At 53.1% G+C, this 27,537-nt stretch overlaps 1 protein-coding gene across 5 annotated transcripts in view; it reads left to right on the top strand.

Annotated features, from left to right (window-relative positions):
* The window catches only part of DIS3L2 (DIS3 like 3'-5' exoribonuclease 2), a 195,549-nt gene extending 169,673 nt beyond the window's left edge, over positions 1-25,876 (top strand). For 2 of the 5 annotated variants that reach the window (XM_037406892.1, XM_037406893.1), the window contains 7 exons: positions 14,888-15,071; positions 16,275-16,361; positions 20,912-21,059; positions 21,320-21,450; positions 21,687-21,791; positions 22,465-22,566; positions 25,340-25,876. In XM_037406892.1, the coding sequence (XP_037262789.1) occupies positions 14,888-15,071; positions 16,275-16,361; positions 20,912-21,059; positions 21,320-21,450; positions 21,687-21,791; positions 22,465-22,566; positions 25,340-25,435 (853 nt within the window). In that variant the 3' untranslated portion in view covers positions 25,436-25,876. Of the gene's footprint in view, positions 1-14,887; positions 15,076-15,463; positions 15,466-16,274; positions 16,362-20,911; positions 21,060-21,319; positions 21,451-21,686; positions 21,792-22,464; positions 22,567-25,339 lie in introns of those variants that run through there. The other 3 variants (XR_005107263.1, XR_005107265.1, XR_005107264.1) reach the window with 3 other exon arrangements.
* The last annotated feature ends 1,661 nt before the right edge of the window (positions 25,877-27,537 follow it).

Raw genomic sequence — 27,537 nt, forward strand, 5'->3', positions numbered from 1 at the left:
CTCAGGGGAAAATAGGAGAGTTTATGACCTCTGGAAGAAGGGCAGGCAACTCAGGAGGACTAGAAGGTGTCATGAGGTTGTGCAGGGAGAAAATTAGAAGAGGCCAAAGCCCAACTAGAACTTAATCTGGCTACTGCCATAAAAACAATAAAAAATGTTTCTATAAATACATTAGCAGCAAAAGGAGAGCTAAGGAGAATCTCCAGCCTTTATTGGATGCAAGGGGAAACACAATGACAAAAGAGGAGGAAAAGGCTGAGGTACTTAATGCCACCTTTGCCTCAGTCTTTAACAGTAAGACCAGTTGTTCCCCAGGTACCCAGGCCCCTGAGCTGGGAGACGAGTACAGGGAGCAGAATGAAGCCCCCATAATGCAAGGGGAAGTGGCCACTGACCTGCTACACCACTTAGATGCACGCCAGTCTATGGGGCTGGGTGGGATCCACCTAAGGGTGCTGGTGGAAGTGCCCACTGAGCCAGTCTCCATCATTTATCAGCAGTGCTGGCTCACTGGGGAGGTCCCAGTTGACTAGAAATTGGCAAATGTGGTGTCCATCTGCAAGAAGGGCTGGAAGGAGGATCTGGAGAGCTACAGGCCTGTCAGTCTGACCTCGGTGCTGGGGAAGGTTATGGAGCAGATCATCGTGAGTGCCGTCATGTGGCATGTACAGGACAGCCAGGTGGTCAGACCCAGTCACCACAGGTTTATGAAGGGCAGGTCCTGCTTGACTAACCTGATCTCCTTCTGCGGCAAGGTGACCTGCTTAGTGGATGAGGGGAGGGCTGTGGATGTTGTCTTCCTGGACTTCAGTAGAGCCTTTGACACCATTTCCCACAGCATTCTCCTGGAGGAACTGGCTGCTCGTGGCTCGGACGGGTGTACTTTCTGCTGGGTAAAAAACTGGCTGGATGGCCGAGCCCAGAGAGTGATGGTGAATGGTGTTACATCCAGTTGGTGGCTGGTCACAGGTGGAGTTCTCCAGGGCTCAGTACTGGGGCCAGTTCTGTTTAATATCTTTATCGGCGATCTGGGCGAGGGGATCGAGTGCACCCTCAGTAAGGTTGCAGACGACACCAGGCTGGGTGGGAGCGTTGATCTGCTGGAGGGCAGGAAGGCTCTGCAGAGGGGTCTGGACAGGCTGGATCGATGGGCCAAGGCCACCTGTGTGAGGTGTCAGGTCCTGCGCTTGGGTCACACCAACCCCACGCAGCGCTGCGGGCTGGGGGCAGAGTGGCTGGGAAGCTGCCTGGTGGGAAAGGACCTGGGGGTGCTGGTCAACAGCCGGCTGAACGTGAGCCAGCAGTGTGCCCAGGTGGCCAAGGAGGCCAACAGCGTCCCGGCTTGTATCAGAAACAGTGTGGCCAGCAGGACCAGGGCAGTGACCGTCCCCCTGTACCGGGCACTGGTGGGGCTGCACCTTGAACCCTGTGTTCAGTTTTGGGCCCCTCACGACAAGGACACTGAGGTGCTGGAGCGTGTCCAAAGGGCAACGGAGCTGGTGGAGGTCTAGAGCACAAGTGTTACAAGGAGCAGCTGAGGAACTGGGGTGGTTTAGCCTGGGGAAAAGGAGGCTCAGGGGAGACCTTATCGCTCTCTACAACTACTTGAAAGGAGGTTGTAGTGAGGTGGTTGTTGATCTCTTCTCCCAAGTAACAAGCAATAGGACAAGAGGAAGCGGTCTTAAGTTGTGCTGGGGAGGTTTAGATTGGATATTTGGAAAAATTTCTTCACCAAAAGAGTTGTCAAGCATTGGAGCAGGCTGCCCAGGGAGGAGGTGGAATCACCATCCCTGAAGGTCTTTAAAAGACTAGTAGATGTGGCACTGAGGGATATAGTTTAGTGATGGACTTGGCAGTGCTAGGTTAGCAGTTGCATCTTAAAGGTCTTTCTCAACCTAAACAATACTGTGATTCTACAATTTTCAGAGCTTTGGAAGGACAAGGGAGCAGGTCTCTGCTCAGTCTGAGCTTCGAGGTTGCAGTGCACCCCAGCCACGTGGGCTGTTTCAGGCTGTCACTCTCAGATCTGCAAGCGGCTAACCCAGCATGTAGATCTAGTGGCCAGACAGATGTCTAGGACCCAAGTTGTTCACATTTGACTGCTGAGTATGGTGGCGTGCCATACTGGGTTGCCTGGAAGGAATATGGCTGGTTAGGGTGCAGCCGCCATAAGAGATCCATCCGCCAGGGCTGGAGCCCCTGTCGTGCTTCCAAGAGGAGAGTCCTTGCAGATGGTGACTTGCCCTGGTGATTCCCCATGTGGACAGATTCAGGCACTGGGAAAGTGGGTGGGCATTGCTGTCCAATCCAGGATGGTGATTCAGAAATAAAAGGCAGATTTAATGTTGTACTTCTTTCTAAATGTACAGAGCTACCCTGTTCATTCAAGGGTTAAGCAGTCTGAGAGGTGCAGCACCTAGAGCCAGGTATGTGTCAGGCCTGGACTGGAGGCTCACCAGAACATGAGGATATATGATGTTATTTCTGTTTTGTCATTCAGAGATTACTGCTCAGTGTCTGTAGGACAAGCAAGCTCCAGGGCATCTTAGGATATGCCCTGTGCTCCAAGCCGGTTTTGGCTTTGCAACACTCATATGCAAAGGCAAGAACTGACGCCTGAAATGCTCCTTTTCCAAGGATTAAAAGGCACTGCCAAGGCTCTGCAAGATGACAGTGTTGCAAATCTTATCACGATCCAGTGCTGAGATCCATTGGTTTCAGCAGCACAAATGTGTTGACAGATCTGTGTGTCTGCTTTTTGGTGATGGTAGATTTTTTTCAGGAGATTGGTCTGTGCTGCTGAACTCTGGTTGTAGCTCCCGGTTCAGAGCCTGGAAGGTAAGATTGCAAGAGCTCTTCATCACACCTGGGTCTTAATTTTAACCAAACTTTCCTTGTTCTAGTAAAACCCTGGCCCAAAGGAGCAGTTTCAGGGTATCACAGTGGATTTAACCTTGATTCCTCTGCTCTTATATGCAGCTGAGGGACCCATAAAAGTAAGTGGAGGAACTAGCAGGAGTAACCAGGTTAGCCCGTTGGCTCTGACTGCTGCCTTCACCCAGCAGCCTGTGAGGTTTTGCAGACCTCAGTGTGAACAGAGTTTTTTCCTCTTTTATACGATCTCAGCAGGGGGACTGTGATGTGAAACAAAGTCCTTTCTTACTAATCCAGCTCTGGAGAGTCGTCATATCCATCTCTAGACTTCAGGATATGATTCTTCCTTGCTTACAGCAATAGGTCCTGTGCCACCCATCTTTACCTGTTATGGTCTCATTGAAACTACCTCATCTATCCTTATCTGCCATCTGTCTGTAAGTAGCTCTAGTTGGAGATAAACAGCCCTCTGTCACCACAACTGTGCACCCTCCTCTCCGACAGCAAGCGTGCCGTTCAACACCCTCTCCTATGCTGTTTGGCTTTCTCTGTTGTGTGCCGAACTCCAGTAGGATGTTTAGCCATTTCTTCTTCATCCCATTGCGTAAATGAGGCTAATTTCAGCCTGCCGTGATGTGTGGGCTCACTGGAACGTGACTATAAATCCAGACCTGAACATTTTCTTGTAATGGACAGGGTGGTAAAATTGCATTGCTGCCTTTTAACCTCAGGCTGTCCTTAGACCAAGCCAGACTCTTCACAACCCCTATGCCAGTAAATCAAATAGCTTTTGAGTTGATGCACATAAAAGTCGAGAGAGAGAGAAGTTACAGATGGAAAAGACCTATTGTACCTTAAGTCTGTCCCACTGCAGAGGGGGTAAGGCGCTTTCAGGAATTTACGGCGTAGCTCCAAACCTGCCTGCTGAGGCCAGGCAGGGTGAGAGTCATGCCTGGGGGAGATGTGAGGTGGGGGGGAAGCTGCTTATATTTCCTGCTTTTTCATTCTGCTCATCTCGGCATTTCATTCCCTTGGCTTTATTTTTGGGAAAGAAAACTTGTTGATTGTATATTCAACAAATTCAATACATTCGTTCTCCTGTTCAGTGTTTTTCACTCAGGGTTATGCCTGACTTTTCTTGAGAAGCATGTTTTTCTCACCTAATATTTAGTTTTAAGATTGTAGGAGCTGGATATAAAACCTTCTGGGATGTTTTAATCTGCCAAGAGCCTGCTTGAAAACAGAAGTTATCCAGAGTATTTCAGTAGTCCCTATTCAGAAAACATCACCCTCAAATCCTGTGTTGCTGGTTTCCCTTTCATCTCTTTGCCAACTTCTATTGTTTTTTTTAACCCCAATCTTCTGTCAGTGTCCCCCATACCTTGCTCCCTTCCCCCTAGGGTTTCCATGTCTTTGAAAGTCCTGGTAACCAGAAGGTTCATGTGTTGTACTTTGCAATTGTTCCAGACCAAGAATAATACAGCTGGAGCCAGCTGGATCCCTCACTCCGTATTGATACAACTATTCCCCTTAACCTGCCCACACTCAGTGCTACAACTGCAAATCTGAGGTTGAGCTGGAGCAGTGATGGACAGTGCTGCTCCACAGCCCTGCCTGGAAAGTAGCACCCCAGCAGAGCATCCCGCAGCCAGGGAGCAGCTGCGTTAGGGTGTCATCTGCTGGGGACCTTGCTAAATTGAATGTGTTTGCCTGACATGGATCTTCTCAGAACCAGTGGTTCCAGTGGTCACTCTGATTCCCCTGATCTGCAGCTGGTTTATCCTGAGCAATCCTCTGGCAAGACCCTTGCTGAAGGCTGGCCAGTCCGGATGGTTGCTTCTGCTGGAGGTCTCTTCCCATGAGCCCAAACACTGGTTATGAACTGGAACAGGAACCGAGAGGGGATGTGGGATAGTTGACCCTGGGGACTGCTAGAACTCGACTGGAAAAGGCTAACCTTTGAAGCTGAGTTCTAGCAATCAATAACTTCAACTTTGAAGTTGTCCTACATTGAGCAGGAGGTTGGATCAGAGACCTACAGCAGAAGAGGGCATTACTTAGCAAGTTACTGCCTGGCTTTCACTTGATGAACAGCAGGGGCTACATGTTGAGTTGTGCTACCACTGCCTTTGGCTGCCAGATTATTTTGATTACTTTCCATGGTTTTGGTCTTTTAAAGTTTTTGGCTAGCTTTTGTTCTTCATCTCTTCATGAGCTTCTGCAGGCTCCTGCCTGTTTGTCCTTGGGTCATATCCTGGTTGGTAGATGGATGCTCTCCCCAGTCACTGGCCATCTCAGGGTGTGCTTCTAGTCTGGGTTGTTCATCCCTTCTTTATTTTCTTCTTGTCTATCAGTTTGACTCCTGCTTTGGAAGTAATCAACTCTTCAGTGCCAGGTGAGCTGGGAAAAAGCAAAGCCAAAGACTGAAGGGAGAAACACACACAGCGTGTGAATGTCTCTTCAGCTGGAACATCTGGGAGAGCATTAACTGGTGGGGAATGTGGTACAGGAAGGCTGGTTCTAGCAGTCTGACTCCCTATGGCACTATCAGTGCTCTGGGTGATTAACTGTTTGTTTCTCCCTTACTGAAAACTTGTCTCAGATTAAACCACCGTAACAGAAATCTCAGGTTCTGGAGCAGTTCCAGGTGTAGGTTAATATTTACAAGCTATCAGATTCAGGTTTTGTCTCCATCCGTTGCTATCACAGAGGTAAAATCCTTTTAAAAATCCCTTTTGATCTTTCTGGTTCATGTCATGGCTTTAGTAAGACACTTTCCATGTGAAACTGGCAAATGTCTTAATGGAATTGTAATTTTTTTTCTCATCCTTTCAGGGACTAGTAACAGATGAAGAGCCCTTTGTATATGAGGGGCCACGGCTTTATAATGGAGCACAAGTGATGGACAGTAACTCTGTAGGATGCTCATGCTAGGAAATGTCAGAATGTTATTTCTGCCTCAATGGCTTAAGATCATCTGTTTACCTAATGGACTTAAATTTGCATTTTGCAGGTGTCGTTTTAATATTAATGTGTTGTCTCAATTGTTAATATTCCTTCACTTCAATGTTACATTAATGAAGGCTGCAGGGAATGGAGAAAAGACCTGGCTAATTAATTAAATGGGCAAAAAGCATCTTTAACTTTCCATCGTGCTGCCCTTTGCTTCCACCTAATGGGTCTTGGCATTTCTGGTCAGCAGCCATGTAACACATGCTGCTGTATGGAGCACTCAGTGACAGACTTGCTAATTTTTCTGACCCATAAATCACTTGCATAAACTTTTAATGGTGAGGAAAAGTGCCTTTCATTCCTGCTTCCTCCTTTCAGTGGGAAATGCAGCCTGATAACAGGCGGTGCTGGCCCGATGTGTGGGGCCAGAGACTTCCCTGTCAGAAGAGGGGCTGTCTGCGTTCCTTCAGGAATTCTTTCCATTCCCCTCTTAGACGGACTCTGGATGACATTAATAATATGTGTCTTGTCATAAGCTCTGCTTTTGGAGCCAGTGGCGTATCTGGCTGCACGTCTCAGGAATGTGGACTGCGAGTCTGGCTTCGGGCGCTGGTTGTGAGGTATCTCCCCTCTCCTCTGCACTGTCCCAGACCCAGCTTGGCTCTGGGCTTGTTTGCCCACCAAGAATTCCCATGGCCTGGAGAAAACTGTCTTGGGTCTCTGCTCTGGCCCTGGGCAGCTAGGCAGCACCCCTGCTTAGCAGCATCCTGATGCATTCCCAAAAAGAAAGCTTGCGAGCCCTGTCGTGAGACCTTTTAGCTGAACATGGCATTGACTTGTGTGCATTACTGGTCACCGCCTGTCCCTCCCCTGCAGCTCTGCAGAGGGGCAGCAGGGCCCTAGCCATTGTAGCTCCTTCGGAGACATGAGATCTCAGTGAGCTGGTAGCTTCCTGGAAAGACAAACCGGATCTGACAATGGGAACCTCAGATTCCCAGCTGCGCAGCTCCGGGAGCTAAATGCAGGGATTGCAAACCCTTTGCAGTGCTGCCATCATCTTCCCCACAGAGAAACGCTCAGGCAGGAGGAAGCGGTTGTGTTTTAAAGGAGGGTTTTCAAACAGCACCATCACTTTGGTGCTGCCATCCGGCACAAGTGGGAAGGTCTGTACAGCAATGTCAGGCAGCCCCAGCCACTGGAGGCATTTCTAGAAGGGGGTATATGTGGGGCTGTGTGCCCGTGCTGGGTGAGTGGCACTCTGCGGGCTTCTTTGGGGCCCACAGAAAAAATGGTTTCTTGACCCAGGAAGGCCATTTCTGGAAGCAGATCTTCCTCTGTCTGCGATGCCGGGGAAGTCCTCTGCCTGGGGCTCAAAAATATGATAGTTCTGAGAAAACTGTGGAGAATGCTGGAGCTGGGACTGAGGGAGCCTACTGAAATTGTGCCTCTGTATCCTCTGTGGCCCAGCACGTGGGCGCAGGTCTAAACTTTTATCCCTGGCCCACGGCAGCTGAAGATGCTGTTTTGGCACAGAGGGACACTTCAGCATCATGCCAGGAGTCTGAAGGTTGTTGCCAATTTGCATGAGAAGGAGCAGACTGCAGTCATATTAACATTTAATGAAGAGGTGCAGCCCGCAGCGACTGCGTCCTCTGCAACACTTGCTCTTCAGTTCGATGACTTTTCCTTTGGCACTTGGATCAAGACAGGATGGAGGGTGGTGGGATGGGCAGACATTGACTTCCATGCGAACTGCAGGTGAGGTTGAGGAGCTCCAGGCCAGGCAGGGAGCGTTCACCTTGCACATAGCTGAGCACCAAGAGGTGCTGGGTGCTCTGTGCCTGCTTGTGCCATCTTCAGCACTCCAATGTCTGGCCTGATGTCATGCTGCCAGATTAAGTCAGCTCTTTTCTGTAACAGGGCTGCAAAGTGGCATCGATAATTTCAAAGGAACTCAGGCAAATGGTTGAGGTTTTTCTAGCGGTCTAAACCCCCCTGTGCAAACTCAGTACATCAGGCTTTAAGCAATTAATTCCTAATCATGCCGAATGCCTTTGTAGCCCAGCTTTAGTACTGAGAGCTTAAAACAGTTTTCCACCATGCTGCTGTTAGTTTAGGTAAAGCAAAGAGACTGGTCTCATGACGTTTCTAGCCTCAAGGTGTGAGAGTGGGCAGTAAGTGACATTTGTATTCAGAAAACCCTCCCATGGATTTGTGTTGTCAGCATCCATTACTGGGAAGGCACCATAGCTAATAAAAAGGGCATTCTTTATACCCCAGAAAAGGAGTTCATTAGAGGGAGAAGACATTCGAGCTTAGTAAAAAATGAATCTAAAACTGCCTCAGAGCTGCTATTCTCATCAAGTTTCAATGTTAACAGTTTTAACCAAGAGCTAATTGAGCAATCTGAGAAAGTGGAGTAATTCCATTATTCAGCTATGCTTTGTTCAAGGCTACCACTAGCTGCAAAAGGAGCATAAATGACTTTCATCAAGCCAGGAACTGCCAGCATTCTTGCCTTTTACTATTTTTTCTCTCAAAAAAAAGTAGGGCTTTTGGTCTTTTGGCAGCTGTCATTGGCAAAGGGAGCTCCACACCAACACTACAAGGCTCATATATAGCGCTGCAATCCAATTTTTTGGATAATGGGGGATTTGGTTTTCATAACTTTTCAAGCAGCAGTGCTGTTCAGGAGTGGATGGCTGAAGATGCTACTGTTTGTTGGATAGGCAGTGTTACCAAGAAGACAGTACACCATTCTTGCAGGATTTTGCATGGAAAAGAGCCATCGCAAATGCTGGTCCAGCTACTCGCCCAACAGTATGATTCTGTCATTGGCTGCACTCTCAGGAGATGCAGGATTAGCTAATGTTGCTTTTAGAAGAGCTTTTATAGAAAACTCTCCAGTTCCTTTGCTTCATGGAAGAGCTGTAATCAAAAATAAACGTACATGATTTAAAGAAAAGGAGAAAAAATCGTACCACATCCAGTGTCTTTGGACTTAATGCTTTGGAGAGAGTTTTTTGGTTGAACTGTGGTGCTGTTTCTTTACTGTTTTCCTTCAGCTGATACTGCTGCTGCTGTTGGACATGGACAGGACTGTTTGCAGCCTTTTGTGGAAGGTGACTTTCTCTTGGTGAATGCAGCAGGATTTAGAGTCCCATTCCCAGGAGGTGGCTGTAGTTCTCTTGTTTGTTATGAGATTGCACTGCAGCAATAATCCCCTTCAAACCAGCAGACAGCAAGGGCTCTCAGCAATATACTGCCTTAGCAATGGAACGCATATCCATCAGTGTCCGTAGAGCCCTCTCAGACACACACAAACGGATCAGGGCTTCCCTTTCTCAGCGGTAGCTTCTCATGGCATTGTTTGGTTCAAACACAAACCAAGTGTGATGCTTTCAAAGCTGTACTGTCCTTACCCTATTTGGACCCAACGTGGAGCTGGACACCTGAGGCAGACACATAGCCACGAGTTGAGAAACCAGAGGCCTTGACTGCTGGTTGAAGCACAAACCCATGCTGAACTGGGATAGTAAACCCATCTGGAGATGGGAAGGTGTTTGAACAGCAGAAGCATTGTTCCCTGCGCAGGAGAAAGCAAGTGCTGTGAGTGGGAGACAAGACAGAGAGGAGCAGATGGCATTTTGTAATGCGATACGGGAAAGAAGTTTGGTAACATTTGCAGAAATTACTTGGTCACATTCGCCTCAAGTCTGAGATGCTGGAAAGATGCTGGGATTTACCTGAAGGCAGCTTACCCAGCCAGAGGGCCCACCATTGGAAGCAGGGCTCAGACTCCAGCTCAGGATGGTTCAGCTCTGTCCCCTTTCAAGCAGGTTTCCACAATGACCTACATGTGAAGAAAGGACCAACTTCTTCAGCCTGTCAAAAAAACCCCAACCCTGTCATTGGAGAGCTATGCAGCGTTTTGGGTTTATCTGGGTCAATGCCTCAGCTATGAGAACACCTCCAGCGCCTGGATATACCCAGTGGTTCTATCTTGCAGGAGGGGGTGGAGGTGAAGAAGGCAGTGTGGCAGGAGAGCTGTGCTCGTCTGTTCAGCCCTACCTCACTGCCGTTTGCTCTGAAGCCTATCGGTCTGTTACACTGATGGAACAGCAGATGTTTTACTGTCACTTCACTTTAACCAAGCTGCCTGCCTCCTTCCTGCATTACTGGACTGCAAACAAAGTACTCCTTGTCTCTCCCTTGCAGTGAACCTTGCTTAGCTAATGTCATTTGTCAAGTTAATCAGGGAGAGTGGGCACTTCGATGGCTTCTGTGTAGCTTGGCTGCGTTGCCATGGAGACAAGCAGCCAAACAGGCATTTTACTTGCCCTGCTTTGCTCTGCAGAGATTTGACATGAGAAACCCATATTTTATTTGCCATCAACCAACCAAGTTGCTGAGGATGCGAGTAGTTTTTCAAGGTTGCTATGAAGATTGGGAAGGGTCTAGCTAACCTTTCAGGGCGCAAATTGTAACACTGATATTAAAACAATTGCAGGGTCTGAATGTCCAGTTCGTCTTCCCACATCCTATGGATGTTTGGCTCTGGTAGGAGCTGTGTGAGAGGAGTTACAGCGCAGTAGCTTGGGTTCAGGGCTGGCATCAAGATGTCATCAGTCCTCTTCACCTGGATGGTTTCATAGGTGGCTGTTTGCCTGCAGGAGCCATGACCATCATTTAAGATCGTTTGAAAAGCACTATGTCCTATGTTTAAAAACATCTCAGGAGCTTGAAATCTCCCCAGCAGTTGGTGGGATTTAGAAGCCGGTATGCCTTGATCACGTTTGAAACTCAGAGGCAAGTGCTTTTGAAAACCGTACACTCCAGCTGACCTCTTGCATAAGGCAGGCTATAGAGTTTCACCCACAAACTCCCGCACCAAGCCCATAACTCATAAGCAAAATCTGGGTATTGAAAGAGCCGACAAAAGATGCTTACGCACATCACAGAGCTTGCAAGCAGTCCTGCCCCTCCCTCTCCTCCCTCTTGCATGTGCACATGTTAAATGATGCATTGAACAGGTTTGGAAACGCTCCCTCCTGCAGCCCTGGTGAGCAGGACAGCCGGGACCTGCAGGCACCTACGGGAGGGACAGCCACCTGCTAACCCCCAGCCCTCTCCGTGGGACAGCAGAGGAAACTTCACATCAGCACAGAAAGGGCAAAAGTTCAGATCGGATTGTTTATGGGATTTTATGGAGCCAGGAGCCAAGGATAGCTCAGCTAATCCAGAGGAAACTATAGCGATGGCGTTAGAATGCATTTCACATGGGATTCATTCAGTGCGCGTTCAGATGGACCAGTCTTTCTGTCTCCAATTTTTTAGCCATGAAATATTTTTCTTTGCACTCCCGTCTGCCAGCCGCACTGAGCCAAACTCCAAGCTAGTCTGTTTTAAGGAAAAAAAACAAAAAACAACAAAAAACAACCCTCTTGTCGATTGACCTGCCGACAAGTTAGTAGGGCTTCAGCGCAGCTCCCAGTGACACCAGCGCTAGGCACTGGTCTGGTCCCCAGCCACTGCCAGCCGGCCTTTGTTCCTGCCTGCTGCAGCATCCATTGCTTTTTTCCAAGCCACAACATAGCACTTGCCGAGTCAAAGCCCTGGTGAGGACGCTAGCTAGAAGTGCCACTAAAAGGCCACATAGCAGAGGCAGGAAGGCAGTAGCTTTGCTGTGCCCTCCCGCTCCTCAGCAGCTGAAGCCTTGCCAGCTTCATGGGCTGTCCCAGTCCTGGCTCATCCTCCTGACTCTCCAACATCCTATGCAGTCTCAGCATGAGCCCCCTTTTGGAATAAGGATTTCCTTTTAGGTGCAGCAAGACCACCACGTTAAGCTGTTTGTTGCAGATCTTGGCTCCCTCCTTATGCCCTGAGCCACAGACCCCATTGCTCTGCTGAAAGAGGTGACCTGGCTTAACTCCGGGCACAGGTGCCAACTCCTTCACTGTCCCCAACCTGTTCCTTCTGACCCTAGCAGGCTCTCACATGCTCCAGATTAGCCCAGCTGTGACCTGTCCCTTCTGGAAACTGCTTTCCTCTCCCTGGGGACTAAATTCTGATGTTTAAAACAGATTTGTCTAGGAGTTAGCATGGACCAGCCCCATGCTGTTCACCCCTTTCATGCTTGCAGGGCTGCTGCAGTGGAGTGTGAATGAGGAGCAGCTCTCTGACCCCCAGGTGATCCAGAGCTGGGAAGGACCCTCCGTCCCTGCAGGGTGTTTTGGCATCAACCCACAGGGCATTGCAGTCTTCCCAGGGCACTGTGGTTCGTTAACCTGAGCTGACAGAAACCCACCCATCAGGTCCTGGGGCTTCTCTTCCCCCTGGATACAGGGCAGCATCCAACCTTATCCATGTTATCTGCTCCTTGAAAGCCCAAACCACAGCCATGTCTCCCAAAGCCTGTCCCTGCCTTTGGGTGAACGAGCAAGATGAGTAGCTTTTCAGTTCTGAATACGGCCACATCCTGCACACCCTGTCATGGGTGCAAAGCTCCTGGGTGCTTCCTGATAAGATTTTCCTGCCCATGTGGTCAATCCATACCCAACCACGTGTCGGGTAGCTCTTCTGGATGGGGGCTGTCTGATGCTATCTGGGGGCTGGTGCTCCACATGTGGTCATGTTGAAGGGAGAGAGGACGGGATTTTGCAGAGCAAAGCGCAAAGTATGTGCTGTTAGTTTTCCTTCGGGTGTAAAAGGAGCCCTGGCAGAAGCTGCTTAAGTATTAACTTCAATTCGGCGCTACCTACAACATCAGAACAAGGTTATCTCTAGAAAAACGCAAAAGCCCAAGCCCCCAAATGGTAAAACAAAATGCAGAACTTAATAATCACGTGGAACTTGCATCCAGCCCAAAGTGTCACTGGAGGCAAGAGGTAAAGGCTTCTCACTCTAGTGCTCCATGGGAGCAGGAGTGGCAGGGACTGCCTGAGCACTTGCTTACAGTGTTCCTCTCTAGGACACGAGATAAGCACGTTGCACCTGTGACAGAGGAAATGCTGCTCATGGATGTGTATTGCTTTGTCTTTGCACCTCACTGGGCGGAGGCCCCATTCTGAGGGAGGCACAGGGACCTTTGCCCACACGTGCATCTGTGTAGCTGGGGCTAGCGCTGGAAATGTCTCCCTTTTTCTTTGTGCCAAAGCCCGGGGGAAGGACAGGCGCTGCCTTTCGCAGCCCACGGTTTGCTGTGCCTTACTACAAGCTGGCTGGGGCAGAAAGGGCTTCCCAGTACCAGCGTGGGCTGGCACAGCCTTGCGTGTGCCCCCAGGCCGCCATTCCCCATGCAGGTGGCAGCTGGGTGAGAGCTGGTGGGTCCACCCACACTCAGAAGGTGGGGATGGCTGTGCTATAACCCCCTGGGTGCTCTCGCTGCCCCGCCTCCCACCCCTGGTGCTGTACAGCTGGGGTGCCCAGCACCCTTGGGCCATGCTGCCCTGCGGACCCCAGTGCCGGTGGCCGTAGAGGGACCGATGTTGCCATCTGCTGGCTTAGCTGCACAGGAGCAGCGGGAGCTTGGCTCAGCCCTCTTGGAAGTCACCCCTCACCGGTGCGCACTGACCCTGCTCCCGTGCCCACCCCCTGACCCAGCCCTTCGCCTGCTGGTAGCATCTCCCCGTTGGCCGCTGTGCTAGGGGACAGGATGGACAGCCCGTTCCCGCTTAGGCTGTGCTGCTGCCCACCCCTTCCCGCGCTGCCCATGTGCGAGGGTGCCCCTCCTGCCCTCCCTGCGGGGTCTGGAGTGTTGGCCTCTGGCACAACACACTGTGGGAGAACCCACAAGGCTGTTATTAAGGGAGCTCCTTCCCATTAAAGATGAACATTTCCACTGCTGATTATCGCCATCAGGTGCTTATTCCTCCCTGGGCTTGTCTTTATTTCCCTTCTCTTTTAAGTTCTTAGCAAGTACTCTGAGGCTGGGAATGTCTCACTGCTGTAGCAAGCGCTCCAGGAGCTCAGCACCCTGATCATCTCACCCAGGCAGTCACGTCAGCAACGGCCAGGGCCAGGAGCTGCAGGACCACTGGCTCTAGCCCTGGGTCCCCCAGCCAGCCCTGCAAAATCACTGCTTTGCCAGCAGGAGTGATGGGGATGAGCCGGCGTAATCAGTGACAGCTCACTTGGGCATTTCTTGGAGGATGAGGTTACTTCTGTAAATCTATTATCTTTTTCAGCAATTAGCACCAGTTAGGAGCCCTGGGAATATGTGCAGCAAATAGCAGGAAGCCCAGTTAAGCACATCACCGTGCTTATCTAAGCCCAGTTAAACAAGTCTCCTGTGGCACAGCCCTACAGCTGCTAGCACAACCCATAAATGCTCCAAAGATGATCTCTAGCACTGGGATTGCTTTTCTTTGCAGTGTGTAGCCCCAGAAATTTCCATTCAATGGGTGTACATTCACAGGTGGAAGCTGGGGGGCTCACCCCAGCCTGGGATACCCCCAGCCGTCAGCAGGTTGCATGGAGGAGCCCCCTGGATCCTTGCATCCCCTGGATGCCTGAGGCAGCCCCCCAGCAAGCTGCACTGGTGGCTTGCCCTGCCCCAGGGGCTGCACTGCATGTTGCTCTGGGTGGAAGCCCGGCATGAGGCAGGGCTCCGTGGCTGGGCTTGACCACACATGTTGAGCCTGGGATGGGAGAGCGAGCGAGACGCTGTTTTCTCTGGCCCGAGAAGACAGCGATCTGTGTTTGTCTTCCGTGCTATCTCTCACACAGTGTTTGTTTTGCTTGTCGAGCATTTCAGGAGATAAAATGACCTAAAGAGAGATTATTTTATCCTAATTTAAGCTGTCAATTTATCACTGACTTCTGCTTGTCTGTGCCAGCAAGACAGCTTGCTCTGAGTCCCTGGGGAAACCTGAGCTAGAAAGTGAAAATTTGGGGGGGGATTTGCTGCAGTCTCACATCTAATCTGTGCTTATAACAGCAACTACAAGCTGCTCCCCTGCCCCCTGTGTCCTATTAGTTCCCATCACTATGGACTGGCTTGGTTTCCCAGGGGACTTCCCTCTCTTAACTGGGGGCTGGGGTTGTTTTTCTCGTTCCACAGGCTGGTGGAAGAGTTCATGCTGCTCGCGAACATGGCCGTGGCCCATCAGATCTACCGCTCCTTCCCTGAGAAGGCCCTTCTCCGCCGCCACCCCCCACCCCAAACCAAGCTGCTGAAAGACCTCATGGATTTTTGCAACCAAGTCGGCCTCAACATCGACTTCAGCAGCGCAGGGTCCCTGCAAGTGAGTGCACTGGCCTGGCAGGGAGCAGGGCCGTGAGGGCAAGGGGTGGGCACCTACGTGATGGCACGTTTGCAGCAGTGTGTGATTTATTCCCTGTCCCCCTCTGCCCAGGGAGAGATGACAGCTGTCCCATGCCAAAACAAAACACCTCCCTCACTTGCTCTTGACCCTGCCAGCACTGGGCAAGGGTGGCCCAACCTGTCCCAGTCAGCCATGTTGTACACAGAGCTTAGGACAGGACAGGGAGGACCTTGCAAGTGACTCCAGCACTGCCCTCTCTGCAATGGGAAGAATATTTCAGTGCAGGAGCACTTGCTGGGACACCCAGATTTCCTTTCCCTGCCTTCTCTTGGCAGGTCCTGGGCAGGTCATTTGCTCTGTAACCACAGAAGAAGTAGCTCTGCAAGGGGGTGTTTCTGTCTGGTCTGCTGAAGGTCTCAGGGAGGGCAGAGTAAGGAGTGGGGTGACTGGGAAGGACTGGAGAGCAGTGCTGGGAAAGGTCAGATGCAGCCAGTACGGGAGGTATCTGGCTGATCCTCTGCTGAGCGTGTCCTGAGGCTGAACTCCAGCTGAACAGCACAGCACAGGTTCCAGGATTTTCTTTACTCACTGCAACTGGACTGTGGATAATCCTCTGTTAATCCCATCCCCGCTGGCCTCCCGCACACCCCTCCATCAGCTGGGACTGCTTTCCCCGCTTGCTGGCTGTGCTGAGGCTATGTCAGCAGACATGGGGCTGCGCACTCAGCTCCTCTCCCGCACTCTGAACCCTCCAGCCCTCCCTTGCCACTAGCCCCAGGCAGTGACCTCCTGTGTCCATGTCTCCAGAGTCCCATTAGTCCATGTGCTGAACCTCTCAGTAGCTGGATGGGAGCCAGGCTCAGGTCAGGTGAGGGGTTACAGGCACTCTCACATGCTGCACGTCTGGGGACAGAGCCAGCGGCCCCTGTGCCCCACGTGTTCCCTGCTGTTCACCCAAGGAGGTGGGTCAGTGATCAGAAGGTTTGTGTGTGCGGTCCTGTTGGGGCTGTTGAGACCAGAGCAAAGCCCCATTTCACATGAATTTTTTTGTTTATGAGGGAATTTGCAGGGAAAGGAGGAATTTGGCTTTGATGGCTGCTGTTTGCCTCAGTAAGGTCTGCCTGGGTCCCCCTACCACCACAGCTTGCCGGTACTGAATGCTCTCTCTCTTTTCTTCTCCAGAAAAGCTTAAATGAAACATTTGGTGCTGACAAATATGCCGAAGCCAGGAAGGAAGTGCTGACCCACATGTTCTCCAGGCCCATGCAGGTGAGAGCAGCACTGTGCTGTTGGACGTGTCTGGCTGTAGCTGTCTGCTGTGGCTCCATCTTCAGCCCGTGCTCCTCCTGTGTTACCGTAGCTGGTTCTTACACAGAGGGAGAGTGAATGGACACTGAACATGGTGCTGTGGAGCTGCCAGCAGCTTCCCCCAGTGCCTCCAGCCCCACGCAGTTGGCAGTGGGGGTGTCCCCCAGGCATCAGAGCTTCACTGGATGGCAGGGCCAGGCTGAGTCTTTCCTCGCCTCCCATAGTGCCCCTGTTATTACTGGTTGGGATGTTTCACCCTTGAGGTTGCATGCAGGGAGTTAGCAGACTCACAAGGACGCAGTCTGCTCTGTGAAGAGCTGGTCGTGGTTCATGTTTGTGCCATTTCTTCACATCATGGTATGCCAGCTGGTTCAAAGAAGGAATCAAGAGTGAGGATGATGTAGGGGAGCAAGGCCTGGCTATAAGCACATTCTGGTACTCAGACGTATGCTTGAAGCAAGGAGGTTCTGGAAACCCTTTGGTCTCCCTCCAGACCGGTCTCTTCAATGGAGGCTTGTGATGCTCACGCTGGTTATCATGTTTGGTGCGTCTGCAGCTCAGAATGCTTAGTCAGGTGCTTATCACTATCAAAAAAAGTTTTTGTGAAGCATCTGCCTTTCTGTTTGCAGCTGGGCTTAGCACGGTCTCTTCTGAGGGAAGTCCTACCCCACAGGGAGAAGGGGCATGTTCCTGAAGTGGTCTCTCTGCTGTGGCCTGCTTATCGCTGCAGGAATGAATCATCTTCCCAACATCACTCATTTGACTGTCACTCTTCTAATTAGCTTATTTGCTCCATTTACTCATTAGCAGTTTCCTGAAGTCTTGCCATACTTCAGTGACTTAATGCTTGCTTGCAAGTGGGTTTGGGGACTGAAGCTGTTTAGTAAATCACCCCTTGTGTATGTGTCCAGCGCAGTAATGCTGCTTTGTAAAGTACAGGGAGCGTTCTCTGGAGCTGGCTGTGTTGTCCCAGATCCCATGTTCTGCTTTGGCTTGTCCTGATCCCTTCTGTCACATCTTCCTTCTGTGGTAGAAGGGGTTCTGGTGTCATGAATTTCTTGGGGTCCTTCTCTGATTCTGCTGACGGTGGCTCAAGCCTGCGCTTTGCCAGCAGCAGCATGTGGAGCAAGCCCAGCTGCTGGCCAGGATGGATGAGCAAGGAGAAGATAATTTGATTCTGCAGTGGCACTGAGGAATAGATGAGCTTTTTGGGACCCACTGACTTGCTGAGATTTTGCCTCTGTGGTCTGCTGAGGCTGTGTTGAGATACTTCCCAGTGGCTCTTGTTAAGATTTAGCCCTGTGGATATGTTAGATCCGTATGTGAAACAGGTTTCAGAAGTTTTGGGAATGAAGTTTTCTGCAGAGTAGATACCAGACAGAGTTTGGGGAAGAAGAAGGAGGAACTTTTGAAGGAAGTATTGCACAAGACATGATGTTGGCAGGAACTAGACTCGTTTCATTGTCAGAAGACCAAGATGCCTGTGCGTTCAGGTGTGCTGCGCAGTCCGCTCATGCCTGGCAAACCTCCTGTCTAGCACACTCCCGTAATGGGCAAACCCAGTTTACAGCTAAGCCCATCAGCCCTGCAGGGCAGCCTGTGTCTGGTTGGTGAGCAGCGTTCCCATCTGCTGGCATTCCTGTCCTCTGGCACTCCCCGGCAGGATGGTACTGCTGTGCATGATGGGGTGCTCTAATTATTGGAAGTGGTACGTGAGCCAGAAGCAGCAGAAACCTGTCTTGATCCTGGGATGAGCTTATGCAGTTGGCCGTTTGCTGAACTGTTGTTTAGTTTGTAAATTGAATTTCAGACTTGACCAAAGCCATCGATCAGGTGAGCAGACACTCCCCTCCCACCTTTAGGGCCACTTTTCAGTCTGACCCAGGATGTGCTCACAGCAGTGGATCTGTATGACCTTATGGAAGGACCAGGGCGCTACAGGGGTGAGAGACATCAGTGTTGCTCTTTGCAGTCTCTGGTCCCTGACCACACTCACTGTGAGCTCCCCCAAACTGTGAGCACTTCAGATTCCCACTGTTGTTCCTACTGCTAAATGCAGAGGATGAGTGGTTTAAAGCGGGGTCAGTACCTCTCAGAAGGGGCAGGCAGCTACCGGGTGGACGGAGCTTTCTCTGGGAGGAGGAGTTTTTGCTGTCTGCCACCAGTATTATTAGAGCAGATGGAAGAACTGGCCTCTTCCTGCCCATGTCCCTGGGTGTCACAGTCCCTCATGAGGGAGAGGACAGATCTGAGTGTTGGCAGCTGCAGAGCACAGCCACACAGGGGCTCACACTGGCGTTGAGGGCTGGGCCATCGCTCTGACAGATGGTGGGGCGAGACCATCTGGCCAGGGCACTGAATTGTCACCTGTATCCCTGCACACATCTCAGCTCCCAGTGATAAAGCTGGTGTTTCAGGGACAAGGCTGCAGTTAAATCAGCCAAAACATCAGGTTTAACTCATGGTCACACCAAGCCTGCATCTCCCATCTTCACTGCATGCTGGGGGTCAAGACATCAGCCTCTTGGAGGAGGAGGGAGATGGCAAGCAACTGGCAGTGCATGTGTCTGGGGGAGAACCTCGACTGCCATGCCAGGAGACTTGTAACAGATGAAGGAGCAGCGACATACCATTTTTCAGGGGCTCAGTCAGTCAGGGATTCAATCTGTCCATGAGAGCAAAGCCGCCCCTGGCTGGCTGGGGCTGATTTATTTCTAGGCTCCTCACAGTTCTCTGGGGATTGTGGCAAACCCTGGGGATTTGAGACCACTTGTGAGTCAAACCTGTTAAGGAGAAAACATCTACTTTATGCCAGGCTGATGTCACTGGGTAGTGCTGTCACAGTGGCAAGGACGGGTGTCAGATATGTGTCAGACTGGGCTCCTGCAGTGTGTCACCTTACTACAGCCCAGAGGAGTATTCTTTGCTACGATACCCAAGCTGATGCCAACATCAGTGAGGGCCATGAGCTGCCAAAAGGGTGTCGGAAGTGGTGCTGGACCCAGCAGCAGCTGGGTTTGTCCAGCGCATCCATCTGGAAGAAGAGCCCCAGACAACAGAAAGCAGCATGGGGCCTTCAGCATCTTTTCTAACTTGAAACAAGGCAGGGGTTGCCCTGCACTGCATAGGGAAGGGATGAGCCCTCTCAGCAGCTTTCCTGTAGCAGGGATTTTGACCTGTGCTCTGCTTTCTACCTACCTGACATTGCAGGCACCTTCCTGCCTTCCACCCAGGAGCCTGGCATAAGTGCCTATAGACTACCTGTAATTTCATGCTATCTGTCTGCACAAAGGCACTCATCTTCTCCCACGGCAGCCTCCAGTGCTCGGCGTGTCTCCCTGCCCAGCCACGCAGAGCCTTGTTCGGTGGGAGCCGAGCTAATTGAGTGGAGACTGTACTTTATGGAGTCCATCAGAAACAATTTAATTCTGGGTTGTGGAAATTGGCAGCCACCACAGCTCCTATCCCAGCTCTTGGGTCTCATAAGGCTGGGACTGATGCTGCTTTTTTTAACCTGCTCTATTTACTTGCCCGGATCAGTGCGTTGCTGCTCAGCGGGAGCTGGCTGTGCCGCTGGGCTGGAGAGTAGAGGATACAGCTGCCCAAACTGTGGATCCCAGGACGGCTCTGTAATCAGAGCTGGCTACTCCTGTTTTTTTTAAATCACTTGCTCTTATTTTTAAATGGGTTCATTCAATCGCCACTGTGCCGTGACCCCGCTGCAACCCCCCTGACCCACACAGCCTCCCCTCCCCGCCTGGGCTCAGCCCCCGTTGTTTTCCCAGCCCTGAGGGCTGGTGTTTCACAGATGTAAAAATAAAAGCTATAACATGTGGGATAACAGGGGCAGTACAGCCAGGAGAGGTTCCTGCTGAAGAGGCTGCTGGGCAGCACGGTGTCACCACAGCCCCAGCGTTTGTTTAGATGGGCAATCCAAGCCCTCAGCTTCCCAGCTGTCATCGTGGGATGGAGCAGCAGGGATCACAGCAGGACTGTCTCCTCCTCTTTGGTGAACATAGGAACCAGTCATCCCAGCCCCCAGTGCTCTCCAAGCAGGTGCAATGGGTGTGCAGAGCCTGCAGCCAGACCCAGAACCAAAGAGCCTGGCACAGGAGCTGCTCTGTGAGACCCCTTGTTGGGAGAGCATCTGCAGTGGGCACGGGAGAGGCTGGGCTCTCCCCTGGAAGACAGGGGCATGGGGAATGAGCCCCAGGGCCTGAGCAGAAGCAGGAGACTGCTCTAAACCCGTGTGTGACATGAAAGTTGATGCAATCCTTGGGGCCAGGCAAGGTCAGCTGGCAGCCAGCAGCTCCCTGCAGTGGCTTTGCCTGCTTCGCTCGGTGTTCAGTTCCTGCAGTGCCCACCTTGTCCCTCGCAGCCCAAACTAAGCAGCAGATGAAGGACCATCGGCTGCTGGAGCTCTGCCTCACAGACACAGACCCCTCCAGCCTCATGCAGGGTCCTGCCACCATCCTTGCTCACACCCTTCCCTCGCTTCTCGCCCCTTTCAGATGGCACTCTACTTCTGTACCGGCATCCTGGAGGACGAGACCTTATTTCGCCACTATGCCCTGAACGTGCCCTTCTACACACACTTCACCTCGCCCATCCGCCGCTACGCGGACATCATCGTACACCGTCTCCTCTCTGCCTCACTTGGTGGGTGCCATCCAGCCACTTGTGGAGCAGCTCTGGGTGCTGCAAGGGGAAGGGATGGCCGTGCCGGGCACAGGCAGGAGTCCTGGGTTCCTGCCTTGCCTGCCACAGGTGCTTGAAGTCTGTGTCCCACAGGGCAGCTCCCTGGCAGGGGGACATGGGACACGGAAGCATGAGCTGGGCATCTGGGTCATGGGTGCCATGGCATGGCTTTGGAGTAGGAGGGAACATGGGCACATCGTTGTCACTGGTCCCCTTCCCAGGTGCCAGCTCCCCCATCAGGATGGAGAAAGAGGCCGTCCAGAGGCAAGCAGATCACTGCAACGACCGGAAGATGGCTTCCAAGAGGGTGCAGGAGCTCAGCGCTGACCTCTTCTTCGCCATCTTTGTCAGGGTAAGAGCCAAGACTATCTTCCCCTGAGGCACCTCTGGATTTCCCCGTGAAAGCTCAGCCTAGATGCCACCAGGCAGAGGGCTCTGTGGCTGCCCAGCTGGCCTTGGGGAAGGCAAACAGTGAGGGGATGCACTGAGCAACCACCAGCGCCGGACCTCCAGGACCTGGAGGCACTGGCTCCCCTTGGGGACGACTGCGTGGGGGATGCCGGTGCAGTGACAGCCCTGTTTTGGCAGGAGTGTGGTCCTCTGGAGTCAGAGGCCATGGTGATGGGTGTTCTGAATGAGGCCTTTGATGTCCTTGTGCTGAAGTTTGGAGTCCAGAAGCGCATCTACTGCAATGTGAGTACCTCACCAGTGTGAGACAGTGCCAGTATTGCCTCACCAGAGAGGGCTGCAGCAGCCTGGCATCATTGGAGGCAGGGGCTGTCCTGGTGCCCTTCTGTGCTGGCCCTGCAGCTGGCAGAGCTACACCTGAGCCAGGCTGGACAGTGGGGAGGGGGCCTGAATGGGGTTTCCCCTCCATCCCTCAGCCCCAGGCAGGCACGAGGGGCTGGGGGGTCCGGAGCAGCCCAGCTCTGAGGACCAGCCTCTCCCTGCTCTGTGCTGGGAGTGATCTAGTCTGGGTAAAAGGGAATAAAGAGATTCAGGGGAACAGAGATCAACCCGGAGCTGAAGTGAGGAAAGGGAGTGAGGCTGGTTTTGATTTCGTTTAATCAGATGGTATATCTGGGGCTGTGACAGCACCTGGTTATATGTCTGGCAATGACACCTTTAAACAGGACATATAGCGTGATATATGGGCTGTTTGTGTATCACAGCAGTCCCTGATTTTTGTGCTGGGCTCAGGTTCACAGGCTGCTGCATCCCAGTTGTTAAAGAGCTGCAGAGACAAGGTGCTGGGCAAAAGCAGCGTTGTCCACAGGCAAAGTGGAGAGGGAGAGCTGGGGGGTGGGGGGGGGAGGGGGATGTTGTCATGGCCACAGGCTGTTCCCAACTCTCTGCCTGCCTGCAGGCGCTGCCCTTGCTGGGCTTCCGCTTCCAGAAGGTGGGGAAGAAGCCAGAGCTGACACTCATGTGGGAGCCAGAGAAGCTGGAGCAGGAATCTGTTCACCAGGTAAGACTCTGCAGCACGGGATTGTCTCGCAACACTATTGGGTTGGCATAGAAGCTGTGTGCAACATGTGGATCCCATGATGTCTGCAGGGACGAGTCCAGGAGTCGGGACTGCCTTACAGGCTGTCAAGTCCTGCTGTCCCTCTGTGTCCCCTCCCCAGTGAGCCCGACCTCAGCCTCAACCTCCTCTGCCAGCCAGCCCCACTCCATCCCATCGCTGCCCCCGCATCTGACCCCTCCATAGCCTTCAGACTCTGCCCTGCCTGCTCTGCACCCTGCCTCCCAATTCAGTTTCCTCCAGGAATTAAATTAACATGCTGTTTACTTCCTTTTTCCAGATCATCAATTAAGATGTTAAGTAAGATCAGGCCTAAGACAGTGCTTGCCTAGACTCTTCCCCCCATCCTGGCATTCCTTGCCTCCTCACAGGCACAGCCCTTCCTTCGGATTTCCATCCCTGTGATAGGGTTGAAACCCAATTAGGATTTTTTTAAGTCAGACTTCCTGAGATGCAGTGTCAAATGGTTTAACAGCATCTAGAAATATCTCTCTTGTGTCCCTGTCATCTATTAACTTGGTAACTTAATCAAAGGGAGCAGTTGCGTTTGTCTGGCTTGATTAAGTGGTGCTTCTTTGCCAACTTTTGTCTGGCGTTGCTATAAAATCACAGCTGTGTTGACTGCTGTGATCCCTGCCTGCTGCCTGGGCAGAGATGGGAGGGCTGAGAGCTGAATCCCAACCTCTCCCTGCACTCTTTGGGGGGCTCTGCACTTGAACCCCATTTCCAGCCAAGCCCAGCGCAACCTGTCCTTCTCCACTTAGGGCTAGATGAAAAGGATTCCTGATACAGGGCCAGGCTGACCCTCCCAGCTGGTGTGATGCATGTCCCGGGGAACCCCTTCCTTCCCAGGGGAGATGTTTTGGTCAGAGCTGGCTGAGCTCCCTGGCTGCTGCAGGCAGCTGTGAAGCTGAGCTTTCCTTTCTCAGCTTGGCTCAGAGAAGCACCCCTGGATGTGGCCCGAAGTGTCCTCAGCTCCTCCTTTCCTACAGGAACGGGTATCACTTACACCCTAGCAGGGACCCGCATGAAAAATAACACCCCAGCATGAGCAGGGCCCATTTTGGTTAAGAAACACTCAGCAATAGAGAAAACTCCTCCACGAACCCTCCACATCTCCTAAGAAAACACCAGAGCCCTCCCCTGGGAGCAGGCTCTGAGCTGTCCTCCAAGCCAGCCGATCCCCAGGTTGATAAATCTTCAGCCCCTAGATGAGCTGGATCCCCAGGAGCTGTGCTGAACCACAGGAGATGTCACCCAGACACCCCGTAACACTGACCACCCCCAGCTCCCTGCCTGGCCCTGGTGCCTGGCCTCTGCTTCTCGGTTTGGCTCAGCCTGGCCAGGCAGCAGGAACGTCAGGGAAGGCTGTTTGTGGGAAGCTGTGCAAGGGTCTGAGCTGGCTGGCCCCACCAGGGAGAGGAGGTGTTGCCCCCATCTCTCCCTGGGCTCCAGGAGATGTCCAGGACCTCAGTGGGTATTACTCGGGGCTTGTGTGTGAGGTGGATCTAAGACCTGAGGGATTTGATGTGAAATAATGCAGTTCCCCGGCGGTTCAGCAAAGGGATGAGGCAGGGTTGCAAGGTAGAGCCCTGATAGTCCCCATAGACTCCCTGAGACGTGGGGGGCTGCCCCATGGCCACCGCCTCTCGCACTGCTGCCAGCTGGGGCGGGCAGGGGGCTGGGGCGAGGTAGCCAGCAGCTATCTGCGCAGCCATCTGTAAACGGATTTCCCTGCGGTTTGCTCTTCGCTGGCCACTTTGATACGTTTAAGTCTCAATGAGATTTTCCTGCTCTGAATGATTAATCTGGAGTGGCCAGCGCTGGATGAGCTGGGCAGGGTTTGACAAGGTTATGCCAGTGGCTCTGTGCCCGCTCCTGCTGCGGGCCAGCCCCGAGCAGATGGCCCCATCGAGCCCTGCTGCAGTGCAGGGCTGGGGGACAGGCTCCAGGAGGCAGAGTCCCCAGATGCCTGGCCATGGTCCCGGGGCAGCCCCTTGCTGGTGTCCCAGCCAGCCTGTTAGCCGTGCCTTGTGGATAGACCTGATTGATGCTTTTTGCTTCTAATCCGCACAATGGAGTCAGAGGACCGGGCAGGTGGCGCATTCCTGAACAGGAGGGATTGATTTTCTGGGGTCTTTATTCCCTTGTGTCTCTCTCATCCTCCATTGTGCTCCCTTCCTGGGTCTCCTTTTGCTGTGGGGGCATGGAGGGGTTGTTCCCTCCTCAAGGGATGCAGAGAAAATGCTGAGCATCATGTGGAAAACCCTTGTCACCGCAGCTCACCATTGGCGCTCGGCCAGGTTGCTTCATTAAGGGATGATGTACATTTTCTGGCTGGAGAAGGGAGATGCAGGCAGGCGGCTTATGGGGAGTTTGGGACCAAAAGCCAAGGCCCATGCTGCTTCCCAGACTGTGCAAAGAACAAGACTGGGGCCTGGTCGGGCTCGAATAAGTGAGGATGTTTTGGGATGCTCATTTAGGTCAGTTTGGGTTCCCTGGCTGGCTTCACAGCCCAGTGGTGTTGCCCTTGAAAATGCCGTATCCAGCCCCAGGAGCACCCTGGACCCCAGCAGAGCTATCTGAAGCCGTACTGCCCCATTCCCCGGCTTCCGATGGGTGCTGCAGTGCTGCTGGCAAAAGCCAGCGTGACTCTAAGCAAATCCTGGTATGGTGCCAAGCCACCTGAAAAACCCTTTTCTCTCCCTTGCTGAAGGTGATCACCATTTTCACACTGGTGGAGGTCGTGCTGACGTCAGATGGTGTCCCACTGAAGTACAGCGCCCTGCTCAAGAGACCAAGCCTCAGATAACTGAGCGTCGTAGGCTGTGCGTGCTCCCTGCTGCCCATGCTTTCTCACCTCCCAGGCCCTGCACCAGCATCTGCCGGGGACCGAGGAAACCCATGAGGAGTTTGGGGTTTTTGAGTTTTAAAACTGATACCATTTTATTTCTGGTTTGGATTTTAACTCCGGCTGGGAATGGGACTCAGGGCTTGAGCCTCCCCCAGAGAGAGCATTTCTACTCTCGGATATTTTTAGCTTGATGCTTTCTTTTTTTAAGGCAGCGGTGTCTGTCCCCAGCCACCTCGGGTGCCCATGGTGAGGGCTGAGTGGGGACACATATCCTCAGGAGTGGAGAGTGGCTGGCTCCACATCCCAGGTGGGATGTGGTGGGATGCAGCCATGGGGCTGTGCAGGAGGGTTTCTTGCAGGGTTGTGTGTCATGTAATAAAAGCCGGGTCAGCAGCTGCATGGGGGGCTTGCGCAGGTTTTATTTTGTCTTTTCCGTGTTCCCCCAGCCAGGAATCCCAGCAATAACTCGTCTCCCAGGCAGCCCTGTGCCTTTCTCTGCCTGCCACTTCCTAGGCATTGCGAAATCCAAACAGCCTCACAGCCTCCCCAAGCCCCAGGGTGTGCTGGGCTGGAGGGCATGGGGGATCAGGTGGACATGTGCTCCCGGCTCCTGCTCCGAGGGCTAATCCCTCAGTCTGAGCCTTCACCGGGAGCCACCAGCTGCCTGCTCCAGGCCCTCACACCCTGGCCTCCAGCCTAACCTCACTCGGGGACCCTGCAGCACCACGTCCTTGCTTCTCCCTGCTGCTCAAGAGGGCATCCAGCCCCTCTGCAGTCTCCAGGCGCCTCTGCCTGCTCCCTGTCCCCACGTCCCCTACCCGTGCCATGCAGGATGTCTCCAGGGGCATGGGCTGTTTCGACAGCCTCCAATTCATCACCCCCGTGGGGACAGGCAGCCACAAGCAGTGGCTGGTGGAGGGATTGACGTATGGCGAGGGATGGGGGATCGGGCTCTGGGATGGGTCAGGTCTGGGCGCAGCAGGCTCTCCAGGAGCTGGCGAGCCATGAAAGCCACCGGGGTCACCTGCATGGGCATCACCTTCGGACGTGGGAGTGGGTGGGAGCAGCCTGCCTGTTCCTGCCCAGGTCTCCTGCTCCTTGTCGGGTGCTGGTGACGTGGGGCTGTTCCCTGCCCACAGTAGGCACCTTGCTGGGCAGGTGTGCTGGCACGGGCTGCCCCAGTGTGATGGGCACCAGCTGTCCCAGGACCTGACGGGCAGTATATATATATATATATATATGTCGCCCGGGAGAAGGGGACCTGCGGACACTGACACCAAAAGCAAGATGTCCTCCCCCTACCCCTCAGCCCAGTGTCCCCTTCCTCGGGTTTGTCTCAAGGGAAACAAGGCCAGTCCAGCCCTGCCCTGCTCAGTCCGTCTGCAAAAACAGCACTTTGCCCTGCGGCCTCCCTGCGGCCTCCCTGCCGCTCCCTGGGGTCCTGCAGCAGCCACCCCCATGGGAGCCGGGCGCCACGAGGTGGCCCAGCCCCCAGGGACGGGCTGGAGGTCCTCCCTGGCTGGTGGGGGCAGGGATGGCCCCAGGGGGGGCTGGGGGCACTGGGAGGGCCCTGGGCAGGGCTGGGAGATAGTCCCTGAATGTTATCAGCCCATCGTCTCACCCACAGCAGGGCTCAGCCCCCACCCCGGCGGGACAGGGAAGGGCGATAAAGGGCTGTCCCCCTGCCCTGGGCACAGGCAGCATTTGGGGAGGGAACCAGGGTGGGCAGCATGAGGCGGCCGCTCTCCCCTGGAACCTGCCTTCTCCTCTGCCTCCTTGCCTGGCTCACTGCTGCAGCCTCAGGTGATGGCGTGGGTGGGACAGGGAGGGTGAGAGCACTGGGTGGGGGGTGCTGGGGCTGGTGCCACTTCCCTGGGGGTCTCCAGGGACCCTGTCACCTCCCCATGGGATACCAGCAAAGGCAAACCCTCCTGGCCACCTCAGGGTGGTTTGAGACCCCAGCCTTTGAATGGGTTTGTCTCAGCCCCCAGCAAAGCGGGCCCTGCCCCGGCCCCCCCGCCCCGCTGCCCCCTCGGTGGCTTTGGAGCAGGTGGCTCAGT

Source organism: Falco rusticolus, chromosome 13 (genome assembly GCF_015220075.1).
Source record: "Falco rusticolus isolate bFalRus1 chromosome 13, bFalRus1.pri, whole genome shotgun sequence".
Lineage (NCBI taxonomy): Eukaryota > Metazoa > Chordata > Aves > Falconiformes > Falconidae > Falco > Falco rusticolus.